Consider the following 26,963-nt stretch of genomic DNA (forward strand, 5'->3'; position numbering starts at 1 on the left):
TCAAGATGCTTCCACAGGCATCTTGAGGGAGAGGAGGGACAGGCTTGGGAGTCTCAGGAGTGAAAGATTCCTGAGAAATTATCTAAAATAAAGGATGTGGATAAGATTCCTTTCAGCCATCCAGAGGGAGAAGACCCTCTGGATGGCCGACATGAAGGGTGTTTTTAACTCAGCTGGGGAAATTCCAGGAAAAAGAATTTTTGACAACATGCTGCTTCGAAGGGCTTGGAGTTGAAGGTTAATTCTTAGAGGTTCACCCTCAAAGAAGTTAGCTTGAGGAGTGACAAATGCTGTGTATTTTTATTGATCTGTATCCTGTCACCCATTGGAAGATTTCTCTGAGATTCTGTTTGTTTTGGATTTTACAAATAAATTCTTGATTTTGAAACTGACTTCAGGTGTGGACAATGGACTTTGCTGTTGTGTTTGTCTTCCCATTGGGACTCCCAGAAACATTCTGGTCCCCAGTGGCGATCCCTGGAGGACTTGGACTGATCTCAGGGTTGCAGATAGGTAAATCTTCACTCCTGCAGCCACCAAATGTGACCCCAGCAAAAACAGGGGTTACACAGGTCTGGTTTGTCTTCTCTTAGAACTCTACTCTTTTTTAACCTCCTCTCCTAGGCTTCTGTAGATCTACTTCTCCCCTTAGCATTAGCAAGAAACTAATGCCTAGGCTTTCTTTGCTACAGTTTTAAAGCAAGAATTTGGAGCATGGAATAACAAAGGACTGCGCCCATGCCATTTAGCATGTATGCACCTTTTCTGTAGTTTCGACATGCTATTTAGAAATCTGACCGAAAAGCAAAATTGCTTACCTTGTAATAGGTGTTATCCCAGGACAGCAGGATGTAGTCCTCACATATGGGTCAGTAACGGAGCCCTAGTGCGGGAAAAAACTTCTGTCAAAGTTTCTAGAAACTTTTGACTGGCAGCCTGAGGCTACTAAGCATGCCCAGCATGCCATGATATTCTCTACCACAGGGGTCTCACTTCAGTCTCGTATGTAGCAATAAGCGTTAGCAAAAATAAAATAAGAAAAAATATGAGGCCCAACTCCGCGGGGTGGCGGGTGGGTTTCGTGAGGACTACATCCTGCTGTCCTGGGATAACACCTATTACAAGGTAAGCAATTTTGCTTTATCCCAGGACAAGCAGGATGCTAGTCCTCACATATGGGTGATTAGCAAGCTAGAGGCTGAGTCATTTTATATGAAGGCAACAGTGATGTGTTGTTGTGGAAATGAGTCAGCCGAAGATCACAGTAGGTTGTAGAAGGAGTTGGGATTATACTGGAAACAAGTTCTTTAAGACAGATTGTCCATAGGCAGAATCTTGTCTTCCCTGCTTGTCCAAGCAGTAATGAGCTGCAAAAGTGTGAAGAGAAGTCCATGTTACTGCTTTACAGATATCAAGGATTGGCACTGAACGATAGCGTGCTACTGAGGTTGACATTGCTCTTACGGAGTGTGCCTTTACTCGCCCTTGGAGAGGAAGGCCTGCTTTTTCATAGCAAAACTGTATGCAATCTGCTAGCCAATTGGATAGAGTATGTTTACCCACTGCTTTACCCGGTTTGTTTGGATCATAAGAAACAAAAAGCTGATTTGATTTTCTGTGTGTTGCAGTGTGGTTTAAGTAAAAGGATAGCGCATGTTTACAGTCCAAGGTATGTAAGGCTGATTCTCCTTGATGGGAGTGAGGTCTTGGAAAGAATGTGAGTAAAACTATGGATTGGTTCAAGTGGAATTCTGTGACTACTTTGAGAAGGAATTTTGGATGCGTACAGAGGACCACTCTGTCATGTAGGAACTTTGTGTAGGGTGCGTACATGACCAGTGCTTGTAATTCACTAACTCTTCTAGCTGAAGTAATGGCTATGAGGAAGATAGTCTTCCATGTGAGAAATTTAAGATCACAGGAGTCTGTGGGTTCGAAAGGAGAACGCATAAGTCTTGTTAATACCAGATTCAAGTCCCATTCTGTGACTGGAGGTCAAATTGGTGGTTTGAGTTGAGTTAAGCCTCTCATAAATCTGCTGACGAGAGGTTGTGTGGAAATTGGTGCATCTCCCATTTTGTTATGGTAAGCATAGATTGCACTTAAATGGACTCTTTCAGATGAAGTCTGAAGACCAGAGTCTGAAAGATGGTATAAGTAGTCTAGTAGCGAAGTAATAGTGCAAGTGAAGGGATCAATGTTGTTTTGCTTGCACCACAAGGTGAATCTCTTCCATTTGGAAGCGTAATTCTTTCGAGTGGAAGGTTTACGTGAAGCTATAAGCACTTGAGAGATATGGGTTGAGAGATTGAGTGGTTGCAAGATTAAGCTTTCAACATCCATGCTGTCAGGGATAGGGATTGAAGGTTGGGATGGCGCAGCCGACCTTGATCCTGAGTTATGAGAGTGGGAGCTATTCCCAGGCGAATGGGATCCCTGATCAAGAGATCTAGAAGTGTGGGAAACCATACTTGTCGAGGCCAATATGGGGCTATGAGTATCATGGACCCCTTGTCCTGTTGTAGTTTCACTAGAGTTTTGGTTATGAGCGGTATTGGAGGATACGTGTATAGTAGGCCTGAGTTCCAAGGGCGAGCGAAGGCGTCCTTGGCTGGCTGATTCTTCTGTTTGTGTAGAGAACAGAACTTGTCCACTTTGTGATTCAGATGTGACCCAAAGAGGTCTATTGTTGGTTGTCCCCAACGTTGAAATATCCTGGTCACTACTGCGGGATCCAGGGACCACTCGTGTGGTTGGAACTGACGACTGAGTCGATCTGCCACCACATTGTGTATGCCCGCTAGATAAGTGGCCCAGAGGAACATTGAGTGGTTCAGGGCCCAGTCCCAAATCTGTGCAGCTTCTTGACAAAGGAGATACGAACCCGTATCTCCCTGTTTGTTGATGTACCACATGGCTACTGTGTTGTCTGTTTGGATGAGAACAGTCTTGTGTGAAAGGCAGTCCTTGAACGCATGTAGCGCATAACGTATAACTCTAAGCTCCAGAAAATTGATTTGAAATGTTGCTTCGAGTTCTGTCCAAGTCCCTTGAGTTTGGAGAGTGTCTATTTGAGCTCCCCAACCCAAGGTGGATGCATCTGTAGTTAAAGTTATTTGTGGGACTGGTTGTTGGAAGGGTTGGCCCTTGCGCAAATTGTCCTTGTTTATCCACCAAGGAAGAGATGATCGTAGCTGGTGGGTTACTTGAATTGGAGAATGTAGTGACTGAATGGCTTGGATCCTTTGTGATCCCGCATATTAACCAATCACATTCTCACCTTATTTCTCACCCAGCCCATTCTCCCTAACAGTTTGACTTGACACTATGCGCTCTCAAACTCGCTCTTCCTCACCCTAATCCCACGTTTCCCATTTGAGATCCACAGACTCCCTCTGTCCTTTGCAAGCCCTTGGTACCACATCCTCTTCCTCTCTCCCTTTTACTCAACCTAGCCCAAGTACTTGAATTGACCGCTTGTATAAATGTTTTGCTATGTGATTTCAATCTGTTTAAATTATTATGTAAGTTTTGTTTAAATTATTATTTAAGTTTTAAATTATTACCTAAGTTGCACACTATGTTACTTAAAGTTTTGCTTAGTTGTATCTTGTTCTTTGTAAAGCCCACCGGCAAGTTCTTACTGTTCATTGTAAACCTGTTTGATTTGTATCCAATGCAAGAAGATCGGTATATAAAAGCTAAAATAAATAAATCTTAAAGTCCATTGAATTATTCTCATGGCGAGCCTTGCCATAGGAGTGACATGAACTGTGGAGGCCATGTGGCCTAGTAAGGTTAGAAACAGATGAGCTGTTGCTTGTGTCTCTGAGTGAATCGAGTTTGCCAGCAAGGATAATGTTTCTGCTCGATCCTCGGGTAGAAAGGCTTTTGCAAGGGTGGTGTCCAGTTCTGCTCCTATGAATTGGAGTAGATGAGACGGTGTGAGATGGGACTTTTGATAATTGATGAGAAATCCCGTGGAGTGAAGTAGAGCAATTGTCTGGTTGAGAGAAGTTATTGCTCCTTGTTGAGATTGACTTCTGATGAGCCAGTCATCTACATATGGGAAGACATGGACACCTTGCTTGTGCAAGTGTGCTGCTATTACTGCCAGACATTTGGTGAATACTCTGGGAGCAGAGGCGAGTCCGAATGGCAGTACCCTGTATTGGAAATGTTGGTGGCCTACTATGAAGCGTAGGTACTTGCGATGAAGAGGGAATATTTGAATGTGAGCGTAAGCGTCTTGTAGATCCAGAGAACAAAGCCAATCCCCTTTTTGAAGAAGTGGAAGCATGGTACCTAGAGAGACCATCCTGAACTTTTCTTTTTTTAGAAATTTGTTGAGATTTCTGAGATCTAGGATGGGACGTAGGCCTCCCGTTTTCTTTGGGATGAGGCAATATCGGGAGTAGAATCCTCTGCCCTGCTGAGACTGGGGCACTGGTTCTATGGCCCCAGCTCTCAGAAGGGTGGATAATTCTATTTGAAGTTGAGGAATGTGATTTCTGTTGAGAGGAATCTGAGGTGCTTGAAGTTTCGTAGGAACTGCTAGGAAATTGAGCTTGTAACCGTGAGATATGATGGAAAGTAACCCATTGATCCATTGTTATAGTTATCCAACTGTTGTAAAATTTGGATAATCTTCCTCCCACAGGGAGGTCTGGTTGAGGATTCCTGGATTGGCTTAGTTCTCTGGAGATATTCTCAAAAACCAGCTGCGGGACCTGTTTGAGTGGCAGGTTGAGGTCTGGTTGTTCTTTGTTGGCGAGGCTGCGTCCTATGCTGTGTTCTTGACTGGCGAGGCCTAGTTGCAGGAGGATATCATCTTTTAGGACGGTAATATGGCCTGCGAATATCTCTTCGTTGGGACCGATGTGCAGCGTGTGTAGTGGTATCTTGAGGCATGGAGGATAGCTGCCTTAAAGTCTCAATATGTTCCTTGAGTTGAGAGACCGCTTCCTAAACTTTTGTTCCAAATAAGTTGTCTCCTGAGCAGGGCAGGTCCACTAATTTTTCTTGGACCTCTGTCCTGAGGTCTGATGCCTTAAGCCAGGCCCACCTCCTGGCACTTATACCAGAAGCTGCCACCCTTGAGGCTGTCTCAAAAGAATCATAGGCAGCTCTTACTTCATGTTTCCCCGTCTCAAAAGCTTTATGGATTAGATTTTGTGCTGGTTCTCTGAATTCCTGGGGTAAAGATGGGATAAAATCCTCCATCTATTTCCATAGGTTTCTTTGGTATTGTGTGATGTACAATTGATAGGCTGCAATTCTAGAGTTTAGAATTGCACCCTGAAATACCTTACGACCTAAAGCGTCTAGAAACCTATTATCTTTCCCAGGAGGATTAGAAGAATGCACCCTTGTTCTTTTGGCCCTCTTCTGCGCTGATTCCACAACTACTGAGGAATATGGTAGTTGGGATTTTTGGAAACCTGGTGCAGGTTGGACCAAATATGTTGAATCCATTCTTTTATTAATGGGAGGACTAGAACAAGGATGTTCCCACATTCTTTGTTGGAGTTGGAGAAGAATGTCATGAACAGGTATTGCCATAATTTGTTTGGGAGGATCAACAAATTGCAATACCTCAAGGGTTTGGTGACGTAGATCCTGCTCAGACTCTAACTTGAAGGGGATAGAGTCAGCCATGTCTTGAACAAAGGCAGCAAAAGTGAGGTCCTCTGGTGGGGATTGTTTCCTTGGGTGTGGAGGAGAAGGGTCAGACATAAAAGTTTCTGAGGTGTCAGACTGTGTATCACTCCAGGTGTCATAATCTAGAGTCTGTGGATGTGGTTTTCCAGTTGTAGGTGGAGGTGGTACACCAGAAGGCCCTGGAATGGGTTCTTGGGAAGAAGACTCCTCTTCTATAGGATTTGAAGGCAAAGAATCCAGAAGGTCTTGATATTTTTTCTGAAGCACCGAGTATAATGCTGCTTCAGAGGATACAGTAGCTCCCGAAGGGAATGGCATCATAGATTTTGATTTTGGAATCGTTGGAATCGATGCCTTTCCCGTAGGTGAATTTACGGCAGCAGTACCCGTTATGTGCATCGATGCTGGAATCAAAGTTGTGGAAAACATCGATGATGTACCCGATGAAAACGGGGGCATCGATGAAGACATCGTAGATGAAAGTGATGCATGATGAGTAGATGGGTCCTGTGGCATCGGGAAGGACTGTGGGGTCAAGAAAGATCCCGGAAGTTGGACAGTCTGGAGTCTGTACTTACAGTAAGGGCCGTGAGTGGCATCGGGAAAGGTCCCGGAATCGGTGCCATCGTCGATGGAACTGACATCGACACCGGTTGTGCCATGCCTACTTCTTGGACCTCTTGGACGTCTACTTCGACATCGACGTCACCGATGCCCGGTGACGTCGATGTCGAAGTAGACGTCACCGGCATTGGCGGTGTCGCCGGTATTGGTGCAGGAACCGTTAAGTGTTCCTTGATGGCCTGTAAGACTGCTTCTTTTATGCAAGATGTAAAGTCTTGCGGCATCCATATGGGAAGTGACCCCGATGGAGACGTCGATGATTCCAACTGCGGTGTCACCGCTGACGTAGAAGGCCTGTCAGGCATCGAAGTGGCAGTAAATTTAGCCTGCTTCTCCGACGGTTCCCCCAGATGGATCCAGACGGTGACGCTGAGGCATGCCGGTGCTTATGCCTAGGCCTTACCTCCACTGCCGAATGAATCAACGATGTTGATGGAGTAGGGGAGGATCTATCACCGGAACCGTCGGATCGGCACTTTTTAATATCTTTTTTGAAGCTCCTACCGGTGAGGACTTCGATGAAGTTGGCTAGAGATGGAATCAGCTGTAAGTTGAAGAGCTGTTGAATCTTCTCCTGATGGAGGTTTTCGGCCCTTTGGTGTCATTTCTTGACATTTCTCACAAGAGGAAATGTCATGTTTTTCACCCAAACATCTAACGTGCTCTAAGTGCGGATCTGTAACCGACATTGTGCGGTTACAAGTCGGGCATTTCTTAAATCCTGACGCCATTCTGTCATCGACAGCCGTCGATGACTGAAAAATTAATAGCGTTTTTGTAAAATAACGCCAAATAATTCACCAGCCGGTGAACCGAGAAGAAATGAGACCCCTAAGGGAGAAATGAGAGAAATAGAACGAATTCTTAAGTTAGATCTGAGGTAAACTCAGAGGGCTCCGATATCCGTGCTGCTGTCCAGCGGCGCGGAAAAAACGAAGACTGAAGTGAGACCCCTGTGGCAGAGAATATCATGGCATGCTGGGCATGCTCAGTAGCCTCAGGCTGCCAGTCAAAAAGTTTCTAGAAACTTTGACAGAAGTTTTTTCCCGCACTAGGGCTCTGTTACTGACGTCACCCATATATGAAAATTATTCCTTACCTGCTAATTTTCGTTCCTGTAGTACCATGGATCAGTCCAGACGGTGGGTTATGTCCCCCGTCCAGCAGATGGAGTCAGAACAGATTTCTGGGGGAGGTGCTATATTACCTCACCACCCTCGTCACCATAACCAGTATCTTGCCTAGCAAAGCCAAGCCAAAAGGAAGAGAGGGATCAAGTAACTGGATTCAACGAAAAAAATAAACTGGTAGAGAACCACAACGAGTAACCTCAACAGAGAACTTGCCACACAGAAAGACTGAACAACAGACCCTGGATGTCCAGGATGAGCAGAAATATCAGGAGGAGTACAGTCGAGCAGAGGTAGCCCACCACAAATCAAATCCCCCAAAGTAAAGGGAGGGTGTCTGGACTGATCCATGGTACTACAGGAACGAAAATTAGCAGGTACGGAATAATTTTCATTTCCCTGTACGTACCAGGATCAGTCCAGACGGTGGGATGTACCCAAGCTTCCCTCCTATGGGCGGGCCGTGGATAGCCCTGCTCGGATGACTCGATCTCCGAAAGAACCGTCTGGCGGTGCAAAAACATCCAGACGGTAGGCTGGTAGACTCTGCCCAGGACGCCGCTTGCATGCGAATAGAATGGGCCCTTAACCCCCAAGGGAGGTTGCTTACCGGCCCCAATATACGCTGCTGCAATCGTCCCCTTCAGCCAGCGGGCGATAGAGGCCTTGGATGCCATGTGCCCCTTTCTGGGCCCCGACCAGAGAACGAAGAGATGGTCGGATACCCGGAACTCATTCGTAGCCTCCAGGTAACGCAACAAGCATCGCTTCACATCCAAGACACGCAGATCCCTAGGATCACTGGCTCTAAAGGAAGGTAACTCGACCGACTGATTAAGATGGAAGGCCGAACCACCTTGGGAAGAAAAGATGGAACGTGCGTAGGGACACTCCTCGTCCGTGGAAACAGAGATACGGATCACGACAGGATAGCGCCTGCAGCTCTGATATACATCGCGCAGAACTGATTGCCACCAAGAAGATAGTCTTAAAAGTGAGATCCTTGAGAGAGGAGACTCTCAAGGGCTCAAAGGGCGAAGCGCTAAGTGCCCGCAGGACTAAGTTCAGGTTCCAGGACGGACAAGGAGGACGTAACGGAGGCTTCAAATGTCGTACCCCTTTAAGGAAACGGCCAATATCCGAATGGGAGGAGAGACGCGACCCCTCCCCACCGTGTAAGAGGGCTCCCAGCGCCGCGACCTGTACCCAGACCGAGTTATAAGCGAGGCCCAAATTCAGTCCCTCCTGCAGAAAAGAGAGAATTTGGGGTACCGACATGTTGGTGGGCTGAATGTCATGAGACCCACACCATGTCTCGAAGACCTTCCAAACCCGGACATAAGTTACCGAAGTAGACCTTTTACGCGCTAGAAGTAGAGTCGAAATGACCTCCTCTTGGTAGCCTCTGTGCTTCAGCTTGCGCCTCTCAAAAGCCAAGCCGCTAGACAGAAGCGATCGGCCTCCTCCAAAAATATGGGGCCCTGCCGGAGCAGCCATGGAATGTGGCTGAGACGTAGAGGGCCCTCCGTGGCTAGGAGAAGGAGATCCGCGAACCACGGCCGGCGGGGTCACTCCGGTGCTACGAGGACCACTGGTCCGTGGTGATTTTCTATCCTTCGAACCACTTTTCCCACAAGAGGCCACGGTGGAAAAACATACAGTAGGACGTGCCTCGGCCACGGCAAGACTAGAGCATCGATTCCCTCCGCGCCGCGTTCTCTTCTGCGGCTGAAGAAGCACAGAGCCATCGCATTGCTTGCGGTGGCCATGAGATCCAGGTGGGGACACCCCCATCGGGAGACTATCAAATCCATCGCCTCCCCGAGAACTCCCACTCCCCGGGGTCCAGGTGTTGACGACTTAGAAAGTCCGCCTGTACGTTGTCCACCCCTGCAATGTGGGAGGCTGCTAGACGCAGGCGGTGTCGTTCCGCCCAGTGCATCAATTTGTCCGCTTCCAAGGAGACTTGGAGACTGCGCGTGCCCCCCTGCCTGTTGATGTAGGACACCGTGGTTGCATTGTCCGAAAGAATCCTGACCGCTCTGTGGTGCAGCCGTGGGAGAAATCCTTTTAAAGCCAGGCGCACCGCCCTGGTCTCCAATCGGTTGATGGGCCACCGGGCTTGTTCCGCCGTCCATCGGCCCTGCAGAGAACTCCTGACAGACCGCTCCCCAGCCTGAAAGGCTGGCATCCGTGGTAACCACTATCCACTCCGGCATTTCCAGGGAGAATCCCCGAGCTAGGTTTCGGGGTTCCAGCCACCAATGAAGACTGTTGATGGTAGTCCTCGGGACCGGGAGGACCATCTGGTAATGTCGCGAGGCCGGTTTCCATCTGGACAAGAAAGCCCTCTGAAGAGGACGCAGATGAGCAAAGGACCACGGGACGAGGTCGATAGTGGAGGCCATGGTACCCAGGAGCTGGAGATAATCCCACGCCATCGGCTCCAGGAGGTCCGAGAAATGCAGGACCTGATCGCGAAGAGACTGTGCCCTTTCCTTCTTGAGGAACACCATGCCCTCTTTCGTGTCGAAATGTGCCACCAGAAAATCCAGCGACTGGGAAGGGACCAAGTGACTCTTGGCATAATTGACAATCCACCCGAGCGACCGGAGCATCCGAAGCACTCTGCTGACCGCCCGCAGCCCTGGTCCCAGGACTTCGCTCGTATGAGCCAGTCGTCCAGGTAGGGGTGCACCAGGATGCCCCTCCCGGCGCATCGCCGCTGCCACCACTACCATGATCTCTGTGAAGACTCGTGGCGCCGTTGGCCAGGCCGAAAGGTAAGGCCCGGAACTGAAAAATGGCGACCCATGATCTTGAATCGTAGGGTACCGCTGATGATCCCTGCGGATAGGAATATGCAAGTAGGCCTCGGTGAGATCCAACGACGCTAGAGAAATTCCCCCCCGATGTACCGCTGCCAGCACCGAACGAAGAGTTTCCATGCGAAAACAAGGAACCCGAAGGAACCTGTTCACCATCTTGAGGTCCAGGATGGGACGAAAGGTACCCTCCTTCTTCGGAACCACAAATAGATGGAGTATTGACCTCTGCCCAACTCGGAGGCAGGGACCGGCACTATCGCTCCCAGCGCGGAAAGACGTTCGAGGGTTGTGACCAACCGCTTCTTGCTTGTAGCGGGATCCGCAAGGAGAGAAAAGGACCCTGTCTCTGGGTGGATGGACAAAATCCAATGCGTAGCCGTGCTTTAGAATATCCAGGACCCACTGGTCCGACGTAATTTGGACCCACGCGCTGTAAAAGAGAGCGATCCGACCCCCCAGCCGGGGAAACCGGGGTCATGGGTCCGTCTGGCATCATTGGTTAGACTTGTTGGAGGTCGAATTGGAGAAACCCCGTCCCTGTCCCTCCCTGCCGGGACGGCGCCCTCAAAAGGCCGGTTCCAGGTACCTGAACGAGAGGACGGTTCCAAGGAACTTGTTGACGCGCGTTTCGTGTCCTAGAAACATAAGAAAAGAACATAAGAAAATGCCATACTGGGTCAGACCAAGGGTCCATCAAGCCCCAGCATCCTGTTTCCAACAGTGGCCAATCCAGGCCATAAGAACTGGCAAGTACCCCAAAAACTAAGTCTATTCCACGTAACCATTACTAATGGCAGTGGCTATTCTCTAAGTGAAACTTAATAGCAGTAATGGACTTCTCCTCCAAGAACTTATCCAATCCTTTTTAAACACAGCTATACTAACTGCACGAACCACATTCTCTGGCAACAAATGCCAGAGTTTAATTGTGCGTTGAGTAAAAAAGAACTTTCTCCAATTAGTTTTTAAATGTGCCCCATGCTAACTTCATGGAGTGCCCCCTAGTCTTTCTACTATCCGAAAGAGTAAATAACCGATTCACATCTACCCGTTTCTAGACCTCTCATGATTTTAAACACCTCTATCATATCCCCCCTCAGTCGTCTCTTCTCCAAGCTGAAAAGTCCTAACCTCTTTAGTCTTTCCTCATAGGGGAGTTGTTCCATTCCCCTTATCATTTTGGTAGCCCTTCTCTGTACCTTCTCCATCGCAATTATATCTTTTTTGAGATGCGGCGACCAGAATTGTACAACAGTATTCAAGGTGCGGTCTCCCATTGGAGCGATACAGAGGCATTATGACATTTTCCGTTTTATTCACCATTCCTTTCTAATAATTCCCAACATTTCTGTTTGCTTTTTTGACTGCCACAGCACACTGCCAATGTGTTATCCACTATGACACCTAGATCTCTTCTTGGGTTGTAGCACCTAATATGGAACCCAACATTGTGTAATTATAGCATGGGTTATTTTTCCCTATATGCATCACCTTTGCACTATCCACATTAAATTTCATCTGCCATTTGGATGCCCAATTTTCCAGTCTCACAAGGTCTTCCTGCAATTTATCACAATCTGCTTGTGATTTAACTACTCTGAACAATTTGTGTCATTCTGCAAATTTGATTATCTCACTCGTCGTATTTCTTTCCAGATCATTTATAAATATATTGAACAGTAAGGGTCCCAATACAGATCCCTGAGGCACTCCACTGTCCACTCCCTTCCACTGAGAAAATTGCCCATTTATCCTACTCTCTGTTTTCTGTCTTTTAGCCAGTTTGCAATCCACGAAAGGACATCGCCACCTATCCCATGACTTTTTACTTTTCCTAGAAGCCTCTCATGAGGAACTTTGTCAAACGCCTTCTGAAAATCCAAGTATACTATATCTAACGGTTCACCTTTATCCACATGTTTATTAACTCCTTCAAAAAAGTGAAGCAGATTTGTGATGCAAGACTTGCCCTGGGTAAAGCCATGCTGACTTTGTTCCATTAAACCATGTCTTTCTATATGTTCTGTGATTCTGATGTTTAGAACACTTTCCACTATTTTTTCTGGCCTGAAGTCAGGCTAACCGGGTTCTGTAGTTTCCCGGATCGCCCCTGGAGCCCTTTTTAAATATTGGGGTTACATTTGCTATTCTCCAGTCTTCCGGTACAATGGATGATTTAATGATAAGTCCGCTGGTTCCTGTATCGATACCTAGAGGAAGAGGAGGAAAACCGCGAGGACAGTGGAACGGTCTTCCGGAAGCTTATGAACGGCATTCTCATTTAGAGACTTAATGATCTGATCTAAATCTTCCCCAAAGAGAAACTTACCCTTGAAGGGGAGGGATCCCAGGCGGGTTTTAGAGGAGCGTCCGTCCGACCAGTTTCGTAGCCAAGTAGGCGCCGAGCCAAGACTGCCGCTACCATGAAGTGAGCAAGCACTCTAAGTAGATCATAGAAGGCATTCCGCCCCGTATGCCATCACGGCCTCCAGCTGGTCCGCCTGTTGGGCCTCCGCCTCTGGCAAGTCCTGCGAGGTGAGCAGCTGCTGTACCCAGCACAGCCCTGCTCTCTGTGCCAGAGCATTGCAAATAGCCGCTCGCATCCCCAGTGCGGAACCTCAAAGATCCTCTTGAGGTAGAACCTCCAATTTCCTGTCCTGAGTGTCCTTCAGAGCCGTACCCTCCCGTGACATGGTATAGTGGTGTGTTTGGTCACTGCCCCCGAAACCGCCGAATCAACGGCGGGGAACCTTGAGGATGTCCAGGAAATCTTGTGGCAGTGGATAGAGCTTGTCCATCGCCCCTACTAACCCTGAGGGGTCGCCTCAGGGGTATCCCACTCCCGGGAGATGAGTTGAAGAAAAGAAGGATGGGTGGGAAAAGCTTTGGCCAGAGGCCGGAGGCCCGCTAGCAGAGGATCTCCCTGATGTTGTGGCTGTGGTCCGACTGGTTCCGGGGGGGGGGGGGGGGTTTCGATGTCCATTTCCGTCAATATATGAGGGATAAGGTCATCCAATTCCTCCGATTGAAAATACGTAGAATCCTCGGGTCATCTCCTTCCACTTGGGTGATTAAGGTGGGATCCTCCCCCGAGGATCTCCCGGAGAGGGCCCCCCCCGGGCAACCAACAGGAGCTCGAGGTGTTCCCGGAGGATCCTTGGAGGGCCAGGAGTAGTCCCCAACGACTGAGAGTTTCCCTTGGGAGGGAGACCCCCCCTGCAGCGCTGACAAAGGACCAACTTCGACGGAGTGGGACCCGGTAAGTCCATAGGTGCATCCCTGCACTGAAGGAAAGCCTTATGCATTAAGACAATAAACTCTGGTGAGAAGGCAGGAAAAACCCCCCCGGGAGGGGCTCCGAGGCCTCTCCTTCCCGGTGCCCAGAGTCAGACATGGTCAGCGGTGCCCTCAAGAGGGATGCTGGTGGTAACCGGGAGTCCTCCTCTGACATCCCCGCTTCCGAATCTGACATCAAAATGGCGCCGTTCCCGCACTCAGCGGGAACAGGGCCTTGCCGTTTTCTAGATTCACGCTCCGAAACTCCCTCGGCGTCCCCCTCAGCAGGGCTAGCTTCCCCGTCCGGGGAGGCAGCCAGAGCAACGCCCCTCCCTGGCGATTTTCACTCCCTGCCGACCGCAGGAGACACAAGGAGCCGACTGCGGCATTAGCGTGCGATGAGGAGCATAGGGGGAGGGGCGGGCGAGGCGCGGCAAACTTTCCTTGCGCTGTAGACAGCTCCAATGAAGAAAAACCCCCTGCCGACCCGAAGGACCGCCGAGGAATCGTCACTCCCGGCAGCCGGCTGGCCCCAGGGAATGTTCGTCGCGGGGCCGCGGGTCGACTCGCTAGCGTTGGGGGTGGAGGGGGGGGGGGGGGGGGGGGGGGGGGGGGAGAGGCTGGACCACCCAGCGTGCACTCCAACGGTCCAACTTCGACGAAGCCGCTGAGCTCCTAGCTCCCCTCGCCGAAGCTGAGGTAACCTAAAAATTCAATTAAAAAACCTTACCCCTGCCAAGTACCACGAGGGAGGCGAAGGAACAGAAAAAGAGAGGAGAGAGAGGTAGAGAGAGAGAGAGGCCTGTCAGCAAGCCCCGGTGGAGGTAAAAACAGTCACTCCCTCCCGCAGTTCTTTACAGCCTATTAAAGAACTCCTCTCTTTTTGTTTTGTTTTTTTTTGGTTTTTTTTTACTTGATCCCTTTCAAAAACAAAAATTAGAAAGAGCCTAAAACTAAGGCGTAGCTGAGGGGAACTCAGGTTCCCCCACTCGCATCTGCTGGAGTCAGAACGATACTGGGTTATGGTGACGAGGGTGGTGAGGTAATATAGCACCTCCTCCAGAAATCTGTTCTTGACTCCATCTGCTGGACGGGGGACATAACCCACCGTCCTGGACTGATCCTTGTACGTACAGGGAAGTGAGGACCTAGGCATCCTGCTTGTCCTGGGATAAAAGACTATACTTTCTGAGATTAATGTGCATGCTACTGTGTACACACTATTGAGGCTGACATTTTTGTGAATGCATTTCCCATTAATAATATTTCAGTGTGCATGTTAAATTTTTAAGGATGTGCACACTAAAAACATTTAGCATATGATTTAGTGCATAGATCCACAATGTCTTAGCAGCAGAGCACTAATACTGAGAGTGGATCTCTGAACCATTAAGTTCTATAGCCCTAAGGATTATGGTAACCTAGCAAGATGCTACACATGTTCTATTCTAGCATGCTGCCATTTTGGATCTCCAGAAGCCACACAAAGTATTCTAAACAGGCAAAAATATCTTAGGTTTCACATGTTTCATACTATATATTCAATTACCCCTGGATATGCGACAATCCTAGACGCTTCCACACCATTCTGGCATACACTACAGCACTAGATTGTGTATACATTATAAAGTGGGTATATCTGTTGGTTATGAAGTGGCTCTAATCCTAACCCTTCTAAAATTTAAAGAAGAAAAATTTGAAATATCCTGCAAGGTGCTCAATATATATCCTGTTTACCTTAAACTCTTAACAACTCACCTGCCTGTTAAAACTCTTCTTCATTTTCCATCCACATATACTCAGCGAAAGGGTTGTCTTCCATCATGGCTATGGCCATTAACAATCACATCATCACTGATGATACTGGGGCTGGTGCTGCTGCGGCTTGGGTCTTTCATGATGGTGCTGTATGACACTAAACTTTCAATCAAAAAACAAAAACAAAACAAAATACTGGTAAAATACTGCAGAAAATGTATGGCTCAAGGGATTGGCACAGATATATATGCAGCCTCAGGAGATATGAAAATCAGAGCATACCTTTCACATTCATAGAAAGCAAGTACATTAACTTCTAGGTCACTATTTTAAAGTAGTCTCAGCTTGGTATTGACCAAAAGGTTGTTACCCCTGGAAAGCCATTTTGTGGTCCTATGTAAAACAAGTTGAAGGTCTTCTGCTGTAAAAACCGGTGTCAATCCCATAAATTCATCACAAGATGTCCAGTCTTAGAGTAGTCAAGGACTGAATGGGCTAGCATATGAATAGGACTGAGGGACATCAAGCTTGAACTGTTGCTCATGGAGCTCTTCCAGCTAAGTGGACAAACAGAGGACATAGGAGTCTGCTGCTGTCAATTACCTTTATTAGGTATCAATTTACCATAAAATTTAGGAATAGAAATATGTTCATAAAATCAGGTAAAATTTTTGGGAGCCAATGGTTTTGTGGGTGAGATTATTTAGGCTTCCTTCTGTGTGGTCAATTTTCAAACTGTCCACATAGGGGAAAAGACCACATATACTTTATAGTCCATTGGTTTTGTACCAGCATACTTCTGCTTTGAAACTTGCCACAGATACAAATTACGGTACTTGCATTCAGTTGTGCCTGATTTTACTGCGGGTAGATTTTTATAAAGATTTGAAAATGCCATCTGTGTATACTTTTCCTCCCCCTGACATGAACACACCCTCAAGAATGCTTCTATTTAATGCGGCTGAAAGTCCATGTGTTATGGAACATGCAGACTTAGTATTGAGAGTGAGGGCAATTTACAGTTTTTAATTGGTTATCTGGAAACTGCTTTTTACCTGCAATTATTGCTTTGAAACTTGGCCTCTATACTGGCTGTTTTTGGATTTCTTTTTTTTATTTTGTCCATTTTTTCCTACTTACTTGCTTAATGTTTGACATTTTTTCCCTCCCCTCTCCCTCCATCCTCTCTATGTGGGAAGGGAACAATCCCAATTTCACAGCTGCAGCAGCACTCTCTGGGCCCAGGCTCTGACATGATGGCAGTTCCTCCCATGTCCATCACAGCAGGAGTGGTTGCTCCTGGGCCCATGCCAGTGGCAGAAACCAATTTTTAAGTATTCAGGTGATTTGGTGCCCAGAATTTGCAAAGCCTGAGAAAATTTGTTGTTTTTTAAAATGGAATCCATAAGCTCTATCCACTATATGCCTCCTGTGGTGTGAACAAACAAATGCTACACATTTATTTATTTATTTTATTTTGATTTTTTCTATACCGGCATTCGTGATAACATCACATCAAGCCGGTTTACAGTAAACAATGGGGTAATAACTGGAACATAGAACCAAATATGTAATATACATATTATAAATACAGTTACAATAAACAAGGATACGTACAACTAGGAGTAAGAAGAAGAAAAGATAGGAACTTTAACATGTTGTATTAACCTGTAGAATGGTAAAGTTTCCAAAGATGGAAGTGAATGATTTACAATGAATTGTTCAGTTCAAAAATGCAGTTTTTAACAATGAGGAAGAAAACATAAGTAATGAAGATTCTGGATGTTTATAAAGTGTAGGGGAAGATTATCAGGATGGTTATAAAAGAGAATTGTTGCTTGGAATTTGAATATCGGAGAGAATTGTTTTTAGTCTGAGTCTGGGAAGGCTTGTTTGAAAAGCCATGTTTTGAGTCTTTTTCTAAATGTCAATAAGCAGGGTTCTTGTCTAAGTTCCGTTGGTATGGAATTCCAAAGAGTGGGTCCTGCTGTGGAGAAAGCCCTATCTCTATAAGTTATATGGAGGGAAGTTTTGGAAGGTGGTACCTGCAGAGACTCTTTGTAGTACTCTCTTATGGGTCTGGAGGAAGTATGCTTTATGAAAGGGATTTGTAGGTTGAGAGGAGCGATTTGTTGGATGGATTTATAGATTATGGTGATTGACTTATAAAGAATTCTGAAATGGATTGGCAGCCAGTGTAAATCTTTAAGGATCGGGGTGATGTGCTCTCTTCTCCTTGTATTTGTTAGAATTCTAGCTGCCGTATTTTGAACCATTTGTAGCGGTTTGGTATGTGTTGATGGGGTACCTAATAATAAAGAATTGCAATAGTCTAACTTGGAGAAGATTATTGCTTGTAGGATAGTCCTGTAGTCATGGATGTGGAACAGAGGTCTTATTCTTTTTAGAACATTCAGTTTATGAAAGCAGTCTTTAGTGGTTTGGTTTATGAATGCTTTTAAGTTAAGCCTGTTATCGATGATTGCGCCCAAATCTCTTACTTTTGTAAGAGATTTGTAACTCTCACATCCAGTTCAGACCCTGCCTGCCCTGAATTATGGCAACTTTTAGCTTTGAAATGATTTGTGAGTAACCTGCTATCTTGCTGAAAGGCACTAATGGACAAGCTCACAAAACAAGAGAGTCTTGAAACTAACCATCTCAAATTAACTATCGAATTCCAAAGCTCTAGTAAGATCATTTAGTGTTAAAAATGATGTAGTGCTCAGGATCACAAAGTCCAACCTAAAAATGTGAAAGTAGTAGTTCAAAGAAGAGCTGGTAAGAGCAGACTTGTGTGTGCACTAGAAAAAAAAATTAGGTTCTATCTATTTGCTTGCTGAATAAAGCATGCTAGTCCTTTGTTCTGTTTAGGAGTATGAGCTTTAAAGTATATTAATTTCTGTTTGAGGGTGTGATAGAGATTTACATAAGAACATAACAATTGTCATACTGGATCAGACCAAGGGTCCATCAAGCCCAGTATCCTGTTTCCAACAGTAGCCAATCCAAGTCACAAGTACCTGGCAAGTATCCAAACAGCAAATAAAGCAAATGTTGCTTACCTGTAACAGGTGTTCTCACAGGACAGCAGGATGTTAGTCTTCACATATGGGTGACATCACAGGATGGAGCCCAATCATGGAACACTTTTGTCAAAGTTTCTAGAACTTTGACTGGCACCTACTGGGCATGCCCAGGATGGCATTAACCCTGCAACCAGCAGGGGTCCCCCTTCAGTCTTGTTTAAAAGCTATGGTAAGTGCCAAAAAATAAAATAAGAAAATGTAACGAACCCAACATCGCAGGGCGGCGGGCGGGTTTCGTGAGGACTACCATCCTGCTGTCCTGTGAGAACACCTGTTACAGGTAAGCAATATTTGCTTTCTCATAGGACAAGCAGGATGGTAGTCCTCACATATAGGTGAGTACCAAGCTGAGGATGTCCGGGAAATACACCAAATGTACTCAAAATGTGCAATAGGCACAAGGACTGTGGCGGAATTTGGTAGAGGGCATCCTGAACCCTAACGGGCAGGTGGGAAGGGTGTGCTGGTACATCGACCAAAAAGAAAAGGAGGTCTCCTTCTAGCAGCAAAAAAAGAACTGAACTTTGTTTCTCTTCCAGTCCACACCATTCCCAAGCTAGAAGTTGGCCTTTTAAAGTCCCCTCATTTACAAATTTGCCTTATATACGGTCCCCCCGGCATTGTCGACAACAATCCTTCTCCCCTCACTGAATTTATATCTCAAGTCATTGATCTGGATAGCCCAGCCATAATTCTTGGAGACTTTAACCTCCATGTCGACGCCATTCCCAGTACGCCCTCCTGCAGAGCCTTCCTCTCATCTCTTGATGCCATGGGTTTCCTCTCAAATTATTAACTCTCCCACCCACAAAGCACGCCATACCCTTGATCTTATATTCATCAACTCCCACATTCATTCCAAAGCAGCCCCATCTTGTACCCCTATACCCTGGTCCGATCATACACTAACATCCTCTCTTTCGATAAACTGCAATCTCACTAATCCCTGCACCAACAAAACTATTCACTTCAGAAAACCCTGCAGCAGAGATGACCTCATCTCCGCCCTATCCAACAGCCTAGACAAGCTTGACTGCATCAACACCGAAATAGCCATCTCATCCCGGAATGAAATCACCTCCAACATTGCCAATTCCCTATGCCCCTTCACCACTAAAATCCTAAACACCTCCAGGAACGCAAAAAAACCGTGATACACTACGGAACTTAAAAATCTTAAACACACCTTGAAATGAAATGACGCCAAGACCCCACCCCATCCCTCCTCGCCAACTACAAATCTGCACTACACACCTACCATACATCTATCCTTAAAACTAAAAAAGATTTCTATGCTAGCAGAATACACGACCTTCAATTTAACCCAAAAGCTCTCTTCTTGTACGTTGCAGGGCTCACCAAGTCTCCCATTCCTACCCCCACTGACTCATTCAGTCCAAATGCGATAAACTAGCCATCTACTTCAATGAAAAAATCTCTAAACTCATACAACACTTTACATCACCATCCCCATATTGTATACCACCCACTGCCACTTCATTGACACCCTTTAACTCCTTTGTACTGACATCTTCAGTTGAAACCTTAAATATACTCAAAAAAATGAAACCAGCCCGTCGCTCCTCTGACACTACCCATCAAAACCCTACTAACCATTCCCAGCATTATAGCAAAACCCATTGCCAACATCATGAACACTTCTCTTTCTTCTGGAACTATCCCTGATCTCCTCAAGCAAGCCACCATAAAAAGCCCCTACTTAAGAAACCCAATCTTGATCCCAACGACCCCGCCAACTTCCGACCCATCTCCAACCTTCCCTTCCTCTCTAAAGTACTTGAAAAAATTGTCAACAATCAACTCTCTGACCATCTTGAAAAACATAACATCCTCTCCCACTCTCAATTCGGTTTCCAAAAACTCTACAACACTGAAACTCTCCTACTCTCTCTTTCTGACACCATTCTAAGAGGTTTTGACAAAGGTCACTCCTACCTCCTTGCCCTTCTTGACATATCCGCAGCATATGACACAGTTAATCACAACATTCTTCTAAAACGTCTCTGTGAAATAGGTATCTCTGGCACCCCTTTATTATGGTTCAAATCATACCTCACCAATAGACTCTACAAAGTCAAAATTGATAACCATGAATCCAAACCAATACACCTCCACATAGGAGTCCCCCAGGGATCTTCACTGTCCTCTACCCTCTTCAATATATACCTTCTCCCCTTATGCCACCTCCTCTCTGACCTCAAACTCACCCATTTCATATAAGTGGACGACGTGCAAGTTCTTATCCCTATCACCGACTCTCTCACCTCCACCCTCGAAAGATGGGAAAACGCATGTTCTTCTATAAATAAACTCCTCACCTCCCTCAACCTAGCCCTTAATTCCTGCAAAACTGAATTACTCATTATCTCACCACAGCATCTCCCTGCCAACTCCTACCCCCACAACCTATCCCTCTCATTACATGCACGAGACCTAGGAATCATAATTGATAATCACCTCAACCTTCAAAAATTCATTGGCTCAACCATGAAAAGCTGCTACTTTAAACTCAACACCCTATAAAAACTCAGACCCTTACTGCACCTCAATGACTTCCGTACAGTTCTTCAAGCCACCATTCTATCCAAACTTGACTACTGTAATTCCCTTCTCCTTGGTCTACCTAAAGCCACAATTAAACCCCTTCAACTGCCAGGATACTCACCAAGTCCTGCAAATTTGACCATATCACAACCTATTCTCAAAGATCTTCACTGGCTCCCCATCCACCTTCGAATAACTTACAAAACCCTTACTTTGATACACAAAACCCTCCACAATCAGAACATGCACTGGATGAAAGATTTCATACATTACCACGCTTCCATTAGACCAACCAGATCTGCATACAAAGGTACCTTCCACACACCCACCCCCAAACACATACACCTCAACTCCACTAAAGATCGTGCCTTATCCATAGCTGGCCTTTATGCTTGGAATGCCATGCCCCCTGACCTCAGACTTGAACAGTGCACACAGAAAATTAAAAAAAAAAAACAAAAACTTAAAACTTGGCTATTCCAGCAGGCTTACCAATAACCCTCACCTCATTAAGCCCCTTTCTGACACTCTTATTTGAAACTGGCAAGTTCTGTGATGCTTTATAACTAAGGTTAACTCGCTATCCTAGAATGTATTAAGTTTAATACGCTAGCCCTAGATGTACAAAGTTCTGTTATCACTATCGTTATACTGTTATTATACTACTTCCATTTACAAGCCTTGGTCCTCCAGCTCTCCTGCCTTTCCTCCTCTATCTCACATTTTACTCCCAGTTCCTCGCACCCCTGTTATATGTAACTTTCCATATTACCCATGTTATATGTAAACCGGTATGATATCTCTTGATGAATGTCGGTCAAAAAAAATCCTTAAATAAATAAGTTGCAAAAAGGTTGCACAAGACAGATTGGCCGAAGATGGAATCTTGTCTTCCGGCTTTGTCTAAACAATAATGGGCTGTGAAGGTATGAAAAATCAGGTGGCAGCCCTACAAATATCAGAAAGCAGCACCGAGCGTAGGTGCACTACTGAAGTCGCCATGGCCCTGACAGAGTGTGCTTTAATATGGTCTTGGAGTGGAATGCCTGCTTTCTGACAGCAAAAGGATATGCCAGTCCTCTAACCCTGTTTTCTTGTGAACCAGCATGATGGGACTACTGTCTTGAATGTTGGTATATAAAAAAACTAAATAAATAAATAAATAAATAAACCAGGAGGAGAGAGTCTGCTTACCCACAGGCTGCCCCAATCTGGTGGAATGGAAAGAAAACAGTTGGGTGCTTTTCCTGTGAGCAGATGTACTGTCTAGATAGAATACTAGAGCCCGTTTACAGTCAAGGGTATGCAGAGCCTGTTCTCCTGGATTAGAATGGGGCCTGGGAAAGAAGGTGGGTAGTATAATGGATTGATTAATGTGAAACTCCGAGACTACCTTAGACAGAAACTTAGGGTGAGTGCGGAGTACTACCTGGTCGTGCAGAAGTTTAGTGTAAAGCGGATAAGTAACTAGGGCCTGTAACTCACTAAGTCTGCGAGCGGATGTGATTGCCAACAGAAAAATCACTTTCTTCGCTATCTCACTTTCCATGTGAGATAGCGAAGATCACAGGTTTGGAGAGGCTCGAATGGTGGTTTCATGAGCCGAACCAAAACTAGATTAAGGTCCCAAGAGGGGCCGGAGGCACAGTGGAGGTTTGAGGTGGAGCAAGCCCTTCAAAAATTGTGTGACAAGGGGTTATATTAAAAAGGGTACATCCCCAACACCTTTATGGAAAGGCGGGCTACCAGACTGACATGCATCCTGATGGAAGAAGGTTTTAGACCTGACTGATAGGTGCCAGAGGTAGTCCAGAAACTTCGTGGTGGAACAAGTGAAAGGATCAAGGGACAGTGAGGAACACCATGACTTAAACCTGTTCCATTGTAAAAACAAGATTTTCTCGTGGAAGGCTTCCAGGACACAGGAAACTGGGCCCAAAAGGTTGAGAGGCTGAAGAATTAACCTTTCAACATCCAGGCAGTCAGGGACAAGGCCTGAAGATTGGGGTGGCGTAGGCACCTGTCGTTCTGAGTGATCAGAAGCGGGTCCTTCCCCCAGGGGAATGTGCCTGCGAATGGAGAGGGTCCTGAAGAATCAGAAACCGCACTTGGCATGGCCAGTGAGGGGCTATCAGGATCATGGTTCCTTTGTCCTGACGTAGCTTCACGAGAGTCTTTGAGAGAAGTGGAAGTGGAGGGAATGCATAGAGGGAGACCGGTGGCCCATGAGAGGGAGAATGCGTCTCTTGGTAGTGAATGATGGCTGCGAATGAGCAAGCAAAAGTTCTCTACTTTGCGGTTTTGAGGTGACACAAAGAGGTTTGTGTAAGGGTAACCCCAACGCTGGTATATAGAGTTCGCTACTGTGGGGTTGAGAGACCACTCGTGTGGCTGAAAAGTGTGAATCAGCCTGTATGCCAACACATTGTCCACTCTCAGCAAGTAGGTGGCCCTGAGGTACATCGAGTGGGAAAGGGCCTCCGCCCATATCTGTGCAGCTTCTGACAAAGAAGGGAGGAGCCTGTCCTCCCTGCTTGTTGATGTACCACATAGCCACCTAGTTGTCTGTCTGGATCAGGATGACCTGGTTGGCAAGGCGATCCTGAAACACCTGAGAGCATATCTGATTGCTCGTAGCTCCAGGAAATTTATTTGGTGTTTGGCTTCCTCTGGAGACCAAGTCCCTTGAGTTTGCAAATTTGCCAGATGTGCTCCCCAGCCGAGGTTGGAAGCATCGGTGGTAAGGGTTATTTGAGGATTTTGAGTCTGGAAAGGTAGGCCTTGGAGGAGATTGGATTGGATTTTTCCACCAAGCCAGAGACTGACCAAGTGGGTCGGTGATGTGGACAATGGCTGATAGTGGTTGAACGGATTGAGTCACTGGGACCTTACGAATCCACTGCATGATTCTCATGGGCCAAGCGGGCCATTGGGGTAACATACACCGAGGATGCCAGGTGCCCCAGCAGTATGAGGAAATGGCGTGCAGTTGAGCGTTGTTAAGACTTTAGCTGGTGTGCGAGAGAAGTGAAAGTGAGAGCTCACTATCGAGGCAGAAATGCCTTTGCTTTGAAGTTGTCCAAAGTCTGCTCCTATGAATGATAGTCTGAGATGGGACTAAGCAGGATTTCGTGGTGATGAGAAATCTTACAGAGATCAGAGTGTGTAAGGTAAGATGTAGGGACGAAAGAGCAGCTTGCTGAGTGGGAGCCCTGATTAGCCAATCATCGAAGTGGGGTAGACGTGAACACCTTCGGCTCTGAGGAAGGCTGCTACTACTATGAGACACTTGGTGAAGACTCGTGGTGCAGAGGCTAGGCCGAACGGGAGCACTCGGGATTGATATGCTTTGGTCCTACCAGGAATCTCAGAAATCTGCGATGAGACGGAGTGATGGCTATGTTGGTGTAAGCGTCCTGAGGTCTAGAGAGCAGAAGCCAGTCTCCTCTTTGCAGAAGAGGAAGGGAGGGAACCCAAGGTTACCATCTTGAACTTTTCTCGTTGGAGGTACTTGTTGAGGACACGCAGGTCCAGAATTGGACAGATGCCGCCTGACTTTTGGGGATTAGAAAGTACCGGGAATAGAATCCAAGGCCCTGTTGGGAGTAGGCCACTGGTTCGATTACCCTGGATTGAAGGAGGAGGGAGTCTTCCTGGTCCAGGAGTAGTAAATGGTCTGATGTCCCCCCCCATCAGCCGAGATGGGGAATCCAGTGGGATGGAGAGAAAGTTCAGGTGATAACCTTGAGAGATTATGGCAAGGACCCACTAGTCAGAGGTGATTGTGGTGCCATATGCTGTCGAAATGACACAATAGACCTCCCACTGGTACCTCCGCAGCGGAAGCTGGCTGCTGCTCTCTATGCAGGAGTCAAAACCGGAAGCAGAACCCGGCTGAGGAGCTGCTTGTGGTTTTTGCTTACGAGGTTATCCCTGACTGGGCCTTTTTGGAAAGGCTTCGTGGAGCGACTCTAGACGGTGGTGGATAGGACTTCCCTTGGACGGTAAGAATGACTTTTTGGAGTCCTTCCTGAATGGTTGTTTGGCTGGATATTCAGAAGGCATCATAGAGAGCTGGCGGAGATCTCAGATGATCCTTGAGCTGCGCGCCACTGTTTGTTGGATCTGTTCACCAGATTGTCCCCAATGCAAGGGAGATCGGACAATCTGTCCTGGACTACGGACGTAAGTCCGAGGACTTAAGCCAGGCCCATCTTCTTGCAGAAATAGCAGCTGCCCGCAACCTGGAAGCGGTGTCGAAGATGTCATAAGATGACCTTATTTCATGTTTTTCCCGCTTCAAAACCTTTGTTGAACCCAGGGCTTGCAGCTGTTCCTGGAATTATTGTGGCAGGGACTCTGCAAAGTCCTGTATTTGCTTCAATAGGACCCTATTGTACTGGGTCATATAAAGTTGGTAAGAGGCTTCCAGAATAAGCATTGATCCCTGGAAGACACGCTGATCAATGATATCCAGGAATTCTGTTCCCTTGCCTGGAGGGAAGGAAGAATGGGGGCTTTGAACGTCATGCCTTCTTTTGGGCAGATTCAACAACCACGGACTGGTGATCCAATTGAGGTTTTTGGAATCCTGGAGCTGACTGGACCAAGTATGTTGTATCTGCTTTCCGGTTTGACTGGTGCTACCGAACCAGGGTGTTCCCAATTCTTTTTGAGAAGATCCAAAGAACTTGATGGATAGGGAGGACGTGATTTCTTGGGAGCATCCCAGAATTGTAACAGCTCCATCATCTGATGTCCATCGTCTTGCTCAGTTCTGTAGTTGGAAGGGAACCAGCTCAGACACTTCCTTCACAAAACTAATGAAGGACAAGTCACTCTGGAGGAGGACGCTTCCTGCTTTTGGTAGGAGAGGATGGTGTATGGTAAATTGGTGTCCGGGGGACGAATCGTCGGTCCAGTGTCATAAGGATCAGCACCGGTCCCTCAGGGAACCTGAGATGGACGGGACGAAGGTATTCCCTAAGGTCCCGGTCTAGGCTACGAAGGCATCGAAGAAGTAACCGGAGGCAACGATGAAGGCATCAAGGGACGGATCGGCGGCACCGATGACAGCAACGGTATCGATGACTATGATGGTTGAGGCTTCGGTAGGACTCCCAATGGAGGAAGACGGAACGGTGTTTCTCCTCCCGATGAGAGAGCAAGTGGAGAGGGTGCCAGCACCATCAGTGACTCCGGATCCATCGGTGGAAAAGCGGCTATAAGCGCTTCCATCCTGAGAGGCAGCAGTGCCAGTGATGCCGGAAATGGGATCGGTGGTCGGTTCCACAATTGGCACCAGGGTCGGCATCGGAGGAACCTGGAATCTTTGCATCGCTTTGTCAATGGCCTCCTGAACCATCCGGTCCGGCTCTTCACGGAGACCTGGAGCAATCAGCCCCGGTTCTCGAAGGGGAGAAGGAGGCAGAGGCGTAGCCGGAGGGACCACCATTAAAGGCAGAGTCACGGCTCTTATTACCTGTCCGGGTTAGGGTTGCTTAGGTGACCCGGTCTCAGAAAGAGTCGATCCCTTTTCTGGACAGGGTTTCTTGGATGGCAGCTCGGACGATGGCGAGGTTGATTTGCCTTCGTCGATGGTCCGAGGCTTTCGGTGTCGATGCCGATGTTACTCTCCGCCTCAGAAATCTGCTTCACTTTTTTGAAGGAGTTAATAAACATGTGGATAAAGTTGAACCGGCAGATGTAGTGTACTTGGATTTTTTAGAAGGCGTTTGACAGAGTTCCTCAAGAGAGGCTTCTACGAAAAGTAAAAAGTCATGGGATAGGTGGCGATGTCCTTTGGTGGATTACAAACTGGCTAAAGACAGGAAACAAAGAGTAGGATTAAATGGACAATTTTCTCAGTGGAAGGGAGTGGGCAGTGGAGTGCCTCAGGGATCTGTATTGGGACCCTTACTTTTCAATATATTTATAAATGATCTGGAAAGAAATACGAGTGAGATAATCAAATTTGCAGATGATACAAAATTGTTCAGAGTGGTTAAATCACAAGCAGCTTGTGATAAATT

General features: G+C 46.8%; 1 protein-coding gene across 2 annotated transcripts in view; it reads right to left on the reverse strand.

Annotated features, from left to right (window-relative positions):
• The window catches only part of PAIP2 (poly(A) binding protein interacting protein 2), a 443,063-nt gene that overhangs the window by 196,179 nt on the left and 219,921 nt on the right, over nucleotides 1–26,963 (reverse strand). Inside the window, exons 1-2 of one of the 2 annotated variants that reach the window (XR_003853456.1) lie at nucleotides 15,560–15,582; nucleotides 15,278–15,439 (exon numbers count right to left, since the gene is read on the reverse strand). Coding sequence is in view for 1 of the 2 variants with exons in the window: in XM_029583907.1 (XP_029439767.1) it covers nucleotides 15,278–15,301 (24 nt within the window). In the remaining variant the exon portion in view is untranslated. Of the gene's footprint in view, nucleotides 1–15,277; nucleotides 15,440–15,559; nucleotides 15,583–26,963 lie in introns of those variants that run through there. The other variant, XM_029583907.1, reaches the window with a different exon arrangement.

This window comes from Rhinatrema bivittatum, chromosome 18 (genome assembly GCF_901001135.1).
Source record: "Rhinatrema bivittatum chromosome 18, aRhiBiv1.1, whole genome shotgun sequence".
In the NCBI taxonomy this organism is placed as follows: domain Eukaryota; kingdom Metazoa; phylum Chordata; class Amphibia; order Gymnophiona; family Rhinatrematidae; genus Rhinatrema; species Rhinatrema bivittatum.